Below are 9,172 nucleotides of genomic sequence, written 5' to 3'. Positions count from 1 at the left end.
AAACTTGTTTCAGCCATCGTATAGTTTTCTTTCACTTTTCAGAAACAAAAGAAGAGAAGTAGAAGAAACTGGCCGCCGTTTCCTTTGCACATCAACGCCGCCGTTTCCTTTGCACATCAACGCCGCCGTTTCCTTTTCCGCCACCGCGCCTCCATCATCAATCCCACTGCACCGTAAGTTTTTTTAATTTTTATTCTGACATGTATTAAAAATTAGGGTTACTTTGTTTGAGAGTTGTTGTTATCTTCAATCCAATCATTTATTGATTTTGTTGTTGTTCTGTGAATATTGTTGTTGTTCTGTGAATGTTGTTGTTGTTCTTACTGCTGGTTTTGTTGTTGTTGTCTGAAAGCAATTTAAACATTTTCTGTAACTTAAGACACCAAAAGCATACTGTCATGCAAGCACTCTATTGTGTGTCCTTTCTTGTCCTAATGTCCAACAACTACAAGGGTCACCTAGATGTGAGTTCGAATATCAGATAGCATTATCTAAGCATGAACGGGGATGGGATTGCCACAAGGTTTAAGTCGCAATTTGGCAGTGACTGAAAAGGGGTTTTGATGAACTGTGACATAGATGAATACACACTAATTAAGTAACAGTATGTTCGGTGTCTAAAAAACTAATGCAGACTTTTTCTATATCTACAATAACTTAGAATTTGTTATTTTCATGTTAAACAAAAATCCTAGCCATGCCAAGCCACAGAACTTAAAAAAACTTCATACTACATTATCAGTTTTATATCCATTGCTACTGGCTTAATTTCTATGGTGCTACATTATCCCCTACATTATCCATTGCTCAGTTTTATATCTTTATTTCTCTGTTCAAAATGGGGCTTAGTGCTTATCCTAAATAGGTTTAAATAATTTCATTTTCTTTTTTGTAGTCTCATAACAAAAATAGAAATGATAGAAATTTAGTATATGAAGGTTGATCAACAACTACCATGCATGAATCTATTTTTTTTTATGAAGCAATTCAGTGTATGGTCTTGAATTAATAATGAATCACAACTATATATAACATGCATGAAAACATTCTAATTGTAGTAAAAAGCAAGAAACTCTATTCTCACATTGTTTATTTCTAAAATATATATTTGTTCAATTTTTATAAGTTAAGTTAAGTTGTCTACGTATAGTATTTTTTTTATAGTTTATTATGGCAATTTTTTTATGGCAATTTTTTTTTTTATTCTTTTTTCTATGCTTTATAGTTTATTTTTTATATGGCAATTTTAAACAATTTTACAGGAATATGGCATCTACTGAAACACCATCATCACAACCACCATCACAAGAAGCATCTTCAGCTCAAAGTTTAGTTCAAAATAATGTTAGAGGAAAGACTGATATAGCTTGGGCACATTGTACTAGAAGTCCTGATGGAAAATCTCTTGTTTGTATGTACTGTCACAAATCTTTTGGTGGAGGTGGAATTCATAGGGTAAAGCAACACTTGGCTGGAATAGTAGGAAATGTTGAAATTTGTAAGAAAGTGTCTGCTGAAATTCGTTTTCAGATGAAACAACATTTCAACGAGCGGAGCAAGAAAAGAAAAGCTTCGGATGTGGCTGAAAGTGAGTCATTTACTACGGAGGGAGGTGAATTGCAAATTGGTGCATCTAAAAAGAATGACGCTCGCATTGGTACTTATTTTTTACCAAGAACAACTCCGGGAGCTCAGCCTACTTTAAAAAGTGTGATGCAAAGTAAAGAAGTGGTAGAAAAGTGTGATCTTGCTATTGCCAAGTGGTTTATTGATGCATCTATTCCTTTCAATGCTGCAAATTCACCATATTTTCAACCTGCAGTTGATGCTCTTTGTTGTATGGGTGCTGGATATAAAGTTCCTACCATGCATGCTCTTCGTGGTAATTTGTTAAATAAGTGGGTTGATGACGTGAAGATACAGATAGAGCAATATCGTTCTACTTGGAAGGATACAGGTTGTACTCTTATGGCAGATGGATGGACAGATCGTTGTAGAAGAACTCTTATAAACTTTTTAGTTTATTGCCCCAAAGGAACTATTTTCATAAAGTCTGTTGATGCCTCTGGTGCTTCTAAAACTGCAGAAACATTGTTTAAGCTTTTCAAGGAAGTAGTGTTATATGTTGGCCAGGAAAATGTTGTTCAAGTCGTTACAGATAATGCTGCGAATTATGTTGCTGCTGGAAAGTTGTTGGAAAGGGAGTTTCCTAAGTTGTTTTGGTCTCCTTGTGCGGCACATTGTATTAATTTGATGTTGCAAGACATGGGGAAATTAGAGGAAGTAAGTGAGACAGTGTCACAAGCTTCAAAAATTACCAAATACATATATAATCATTGTTTTGCATTGTATTTGATGAGACAACATACAGGTGGAAGAGAAATACTCCGTCCTGCTCCAACCCGCTTTGCTACTAATTTCATTGCATTGCAAAGTATTTTGTCTCATAAAGATGCACTAAGAGCCATGGTAACATCCAAAGAGTGGACAACCACAACTTATTCCAAAGATGTCAAGGCAAAGCAATTTGTGGAACAAGTCTTAGACTCAAGCTTTTGGTCTAAATGTGCTGACATAGTGAAAATTACAGAACCTCTTGTACGTGTGTTGCGTATTGTTGATAGTGAAGATAAGCCGGCTATGGGATATCTCTATCGAGCTATGTATAAAGCAAGAGAGGAGATTGAGAAGAGGTTTAGAAGAAATAAGTTGAAAGTAGAGCCTTATTTGAAGATCTTGGATAACCGTTGGGATGCACAACTTCGGAAAAATCTCCATGCTGCTGGTTATTGGTTAAATCCATCTTGTAGATTTGGTCCGGAATATGAAAAAAACAAGTCCACCACCCAAGGCCTTTTGGATGTCATTGAAAAGTATGCTTATGATAGTAAGGACTTGCGATCTAAATTAACTGCTGAGATGACTTCATTCAAAAATTGTGAAGGTAGTTTTGGAAGGACAACAGCAGTAGAAAACCGAGATGATGTTTTGCCAGGTAAAATTATATGATAAACTTTAAGCATTTTGGTACAATGTCAATATGAATTTTAAAATGTTTTCTAATTTTTTTCACATGCATTATTCTAGATCAATGGTGGGACACTTATGGAACCGAAGCGCCGAATTTGCAAAAGCTGGCTATTCGGATTTTGAGTCAAACTTGTAGTGCATCTGGTTGTGAACGAAATTGGAGTGTGTTTGAACACATTCATTCAAAAAAGAGAAATAGGTTGGAGCATCAAAAGCTTAATGATCTCGTTTATGTTCGTTACAATTTAAGGCTACAAAATAGGTATAGCACTTATTATGCTTTATATGCTATTGTTTCAATACTTGATGACATGATAATATTGGTTCTATGGTAAAGAATATATGATACCATTTTATAGTTAAGAAATATGTTATTGTTTAGTTTGTTTGATTTATAAACAAGACTATTTTGTTCTTCTCTTGATGACATAAGAATATTGGTTCTATAGTTAAGAATATATGATTTTGTTTAGTTTATTAAGAATATTTAATGATTCTATATTTAAGAATATTTTGTTTAGTTTATTAAGAATGTTAGATTTGTTAAATTTATTTGGTTCTATGTTTGACATTGCCGTTAATGATTTGTAGAACCAAGAAGAAACAAAATTATGATCCTATTAATTTTGAAACACTCGGTGATCATTCTAATTGGGTGTTGGAGGATTCACCACCATTCTTGACCGTTGAGGAGGTGGAAGCACTACGCAAAGATCTTGCTAGTATGACAATCCAACCTATTTCAAATGATATTGGTATGGTATTCATTTTTGTGATTACAATTATGTTGTTTTAATTTCTTAAAATATGTCAATTTCTAAACTCTTTAAATTGATGTTGTTATAGATGAATTAAATTTGGATGATGTTGATGTTGAGGGAGATGCACCACTTAACTCCGGAGAAAACAACCAAAGTAATGATATCGTTGATGGGGAAGATGTTACAAATGCGATTGATTTTGTCGAAGATGGTTTTGATGTTGAAGGAGATCCCAACATTGAGATAATTTTACCTCCTTGGAACTAAATTTAATAGATATTTGAGTGTTTTGGTTCTAAAGTATTCTATTAGTTTATATTGCAATTAGACTTTGTAATTTGTACTACTTTGTTATGTGTAATACTTATGTTTAAATTTGCACTAAATTTGTAATTTTTAAGTGTCAAGCAAACTATATTTGTGCTTTTTAAGAGCGGTAAACTATATGGATTATTAGTATTTTCCGCATCTAATGTACAACTTCTGAATTTGTGATTTTTAAGAGCCTTGTTTATAGATTATGCTGTTAATGGACCAGCTTTTAAGTGCTAGTTATAATTTTTTTAGATATTGAATGATCCGGTTCAACCGGTTTTATACCGGTTTAATGGATTATATAGTTTTATTATAATGACAGGTTTAATCCGGTTTAATCCGGTTTAATCCGGTTTGGTCATGCGGTTCGACCAGTGACCCAGTGGTTCGACCGATGAACCAGTGACCCAGTACCTTTACCGGTTTGATGACCGGTCCGGTTTTTAAAACATTGCCCCAACCCTCCGACATCAGTAATTATCATTTAGTCGGTTAATTGGTAATTAGAATGCACAATAGACTTATTCTATATTTATGAAGTGTTAAGAAGGAATTATAGATGTATTATGATTAAAGGAATGTTAGTTGGAATAGAAAGATATTAGTTAGAAACCAACCAATGGCAAGATTGTAGTTATGGCTTATTTGGGGGATAAATTGGACATTAATCTCTATTTACATGGGCTTAAGGCTAGTAGGTAAGGCATTAGTCTCTCCAACTCATATTGTTTTCGTAAGAAAGAAAGATGGGAGAACTTAGAAGCAAGTGGGAGAAAGAAGAATCATGTCCATCTTTTACATTTTCGTATTCCAATGGCAGCCTCCACTAAATCGGGTATAACTCTCTGCTTGTAACTCCGATCGTAACGATTCTGGTCTCGTTGGAAAGCTAACGAAATTCTCTTTGATTTGATATATTAATTCACGTTCATGAGTTCTGTTTTGAGGGAGATAGGCAGGTTTGAAGTGGAGTGATTCTTGCTGAGTTTGTGTGTAAATGCAGCTACGAATTTGATGATGAAGAAGGTGAACCTTTGGGCAAGAGGAGAGTCCAAAGGCTGCATTAACACCATCCTAATCTCTCTAAATCCAATGTGAGTTTCATTAGATTAGAAACCTTGGGTAGGATTTGGGGAAGAATTTGCATGTTAAGGGTTTTAGTGTGAGCTAACTTGATGCATGTTTGATTTAATGATGAGATTGTGTTTTATGTATGTAATGCTAACATTAGATCACTATTGCATGTTGGAAATTCGTCTAGAATTGAATTATGATGATTGGAATTGGTTAGAAGTGTTTGAGACTGATTTAGAACTCTTAAAATGCAGAATTTTTGAGTTTGTCAGTCATGTAACCGGTTACATGATTGACGTAACCGGTTACATGTGTGAAAAAGAGTGAAAAACGCAGTTTTTGGGTCATGTAACCGGTTACATGATTCAAGTAACCCGTTACTTCACTGTTTGGGCAGATTTTTCAAAACTTCGAAAATTCATAACTTTTGCGTCGTAAGTCTGTTTCGCGCAAACTTTATATCGTTGGAAAGGTAGTAACATGTACTATCTAATGAAATAGGTCCCCAAACCAGGATGTTTGATTTAATAATGTTGGAACCCCACTTAGTGAATCACTGAATTAGTATAAGAACTTATGTCTTTACCAATTGATTAACAATTCTTATGGTATGCATAACATAGATTATCTATTGCTTACTATGAATGTGACATCCATATTTGAGAATGTTATGCCGTTATGTTTTATACATGAAAATCTATGGACACCGTTGTTTTGGTTAAACGATCGGAATTGATTGTATTGTATGGGATTCTGACATTATGTCATATTTTCGTGTGCTTGAATCGAAGTGGCCGGAGGGCTAGATTGGGATGCTACTCCGACTATGTGGTCAATGAGTCTTCCTGGACTGTGCGGTCAAAAGGAATAGCCCGATCATGTGTATTGTTCGATAAGGTGTGCATCTGAGCTACAGTTGCAGTGTGCTCGTGAGTGCCGTACAGGGCTTTTTACTCACTTGGCGTTAACACACTTGCGTGCTCGGTATGGTAGGGGTTATGTGGCCATGTAGGCTAATACATAATGATGTAACTCACCTCTAGTGAAGTCATGTAGACTAATACTAGCCTTTCGCCCGATGGGCTCATGCATCAAGGTGGCGATTTGTACTCGGTGTAACTCACTTGCGTGAAGAAGGTTAATAGGACAATGACGCCAATTAGGCTAAGGTCATCTCGCAGCCATTTAGGCTTGTGCAAACCCGTTTAACCATCTTGCAGTGTGCTTGTACAAGTCCCTTGACAATAGGCATGGGGTTACTCATCGAGGGTGCATTTATTCCGTAATCTACCCCGAGGTATTATCATTACACTTCTTGATTCCCCATACATGGGTATGGGTTTGCATACTTGTTTGCATTGATCGAGGAAAGCTTCCGAGAGCGGAAAGGCAGGTAAACCCGGAAGACCTGACCTCGAGGGTCGCGCCCGACAGGAGGCAGGCAGGTAAACCCGGAAGACCTTTTCTGGAGGAAACTGGTACTCATGATTGTTTGTTGATCCCATTGGTTGGTTAAGCGACTTCCAATGTGGATTGTATCCTTGTTATGTGTTTGCACCTGGCCGTAAGGATAAACCCTGAATCAATGGTGGATTCGGTTTGTTAGTGCATGTACCCTGTAGAACCGAGTGAACCCGTAAGATAGGGGAACTCACTGAGATTTAGTAATCTCACCCCAATCAACTTATCTTTTTCAGGTGCAGTTTAGTAGCTTTTGATAGATAGCAGGTTCGGATAGATGGGTAGAAGTGGTGTTGGCTCGAAGACCTAGTTGGTTTTGACATTCCGTTATGCAAGATCCATTAAAGACTCATGTATTATGCTTCTTAGTAGAATTTCATGTTGTATTTTATATGGATCAAATATTGTACCATGACTTGTGTATGTACTCAATATCAATTTTAACGTTTCATGCATAATATACTAGTCAGTTATGTATGGGGTGTTACAGCATCAGTTCGGAAGTACATTTCCGAAATAAATAACCTAAAAAATTTCGGAAATTTACTTTCGAAATAAGGTCTGGCAGAAATTAAAAATAAACAGTTTTAACAGCTTTAGTACATTTTTGCATTTGTTAGGTATGGTGCTTCCCGACAACATTTTCGCCGATGACTTAGAAGTTCCGGAAGAGGTCAACGTTGATAAAGAGTCGGTTAATGATGTTAAAACCATGATCGTTGCGGTGGATGTTCGAAAACAATTTACAAATGATATGAGCTTCGCTTGTCGTGAACAATTGCTTGATTGGGTTCGAAGTGAAGCTAGTAGACTTGGATTTGGCATTGTTATATTAAGGTCCGACAATGGAAACGAAGGAGGTTTAGTTTAAAACTAGCAAGATTCAAAGTGAATCTTACTAATTCTATGAAAATGAACTTTGGGTGAGGGTTTTGGAAAGGATGAGAAGTGAAAATGCAAGAATTTTTTTGGCTATCCAAGCTTGTCAAATGAAGAGGTGAAGGCCTCTATTTATAGAATTGTAGCAAGAGTAGTGGCAATTTGGTCATTGTGAACTTGGTAATTATTTTTGTGTTTAATTGATTAAATGGGGTTAAAATGGGTTTAATGAAGGGAATTAATTTTAGTGAGGTGGAAAATTGTTAAAATGACAAAAATGATCAAAGAAAATAGGTGCCAAAATGATGTCATGCTTCCCTCTCTATTTTTTTGAATCTGCGCCCCAGGAAATCGATTTCCATATGGGTAAATCGATTTCCACCTTCAAATTTTCAAAAAAATTTCTTCTTGCACTGTTTTGATTTTTGTCCGATCTTTTACCTGTAAAATATAAACAAAAGAGACAAAATACATATTTTTGGATTTTGGTTAGTATAAAATAAATTAAAAGCTAGAAGTGCTTGATGATTCCTCTCAGAGATAATCACAGTATCAAGAATAGAGTTTCACAATGCTGCTTTTGATTAATGATTAAAATGCAATCAATGTATGATCATAGGGTAAAAATATGGGTATGACAAATATACAATGGGACACACCTCTGAAAAATTCAAAATATCCTTAGGTTTATTCAGAGATATATCTCTGACTGCACAAAATCCTATTTTTTTGTTAAAATTTAGCTCGGAGATAGAACTCTGAATTAAACTAAAAAATTTAGAGATATATTTCTGAATTTTTCTCATTCCCGTGTTACCACCATATACAGATCATTTTGTTATTTTAAACATGGATGTTTTAAAGACATTATTGGGTTTTACATTCTTCTTGTAATCAGTTTAAAAGTAATTAAAAATTAACTCTACTAACCATAGCATATTTGATTTATCTACTTTGTAAGATCAGTTATCCATAAGAATTTTATCCTAATAGTCTGGATTTTCAGCTCGAAAAGGTTACTTGTGTTGAGAATCAAGTGAGAGGAAGAAGTCCCACATTGGTTAGAAAAGGGAAGAATGAACACTTTATAAGTGAGAGAACTCGCACACCTATCACCTTAAGGTTTTTGGTGAATATGTGGTGTGTCTCTCACAAAGAATGTCCCAAGTGTAATATGCTCCCTCGTTGACCCCCTCGAAGAGTTATCTCCAACAGTGGTATCATAAGTCTTTGGTTCGAGAAAGGGATCAACTTACTTGTAGTTGAAGAAAGTCAACGGATACAAGTAAATGTGAAAGAGTGAGCTTTCACATGACAGGGAGCATTATATAGACTCACACTTGAGGGGAAGTGTTGAGAATCAAGTGTGAGGAAGAAGTGTCACATTCTTTAGAAAAGAGAAGAATGAACACTTTATAAGTGAAAGAACCCACACACCTATCACCTTAAGGTTTTGGGTGAATATGTGGTGTGTCTCTCACAAAGGTGTGTTCCAAAATAGAATGCTCCCTCGTTGACCCCCTACGAGTTGCCTCCAACAACTTATCTTGAAATGCATGTCATTATTTTTTGTTTACCATTAATTTTTTGTTCATGTCATCTATTTGTTTGTGGAATAACTAACTGAATGAGTAATCTTATTCACCTTTAAA

The 9,172-nt window shown here is 35.5% G+C and overlaps 1 protein-coding gene across 1 annotated transcript; it reads left to right on the top strand.

The window, feature by feature from the left end:
• On the top strand, positions 1-4,328 carry LOC131630088 (uncharacterized). The gene is made up of 5 exons (XM_058900888.1): positions 1-173; positions 1,263-2,995; positions 3,088-3,292; positions 3,622-3,785; positions 3,877-4,328. Exons 2-5 carry the CDS (start codon positions 1,267-1,269, stop codon positions 4,056-4,058), a joined length of 2,280 nt encoding a protein of 759 aa, XP_058756871.1. The 5' UTR covers positions 1-173; positions 1,263-1,266; the 3' UTR covers positions 4,059-4,328.
• The last annotated feature ends 4,844 nt before the right edge of the window (positions 4,329-9,172 follow it).

Source organism: Vicia villosa, linkage group LG1 (assembly GCF_029867415.1).
Source record: "Vicia villosa cultivar HV-30 ecotype Madison, WI linkage group LG1, Vvil1.0, whole genome shotgun sequence".
In the NCBI taxonomy this organism is placed as follows: Eukaryota; Viridiplantae; Streptophyta; class Magnoliopsida; order Fabales; family Fabaceae; genus Vicia; species Vicia villosa.
Note: the sequence above shows the minus strand (reverse complement) of the source record. Positions and strands in the feature narration are given on the sequence as shown.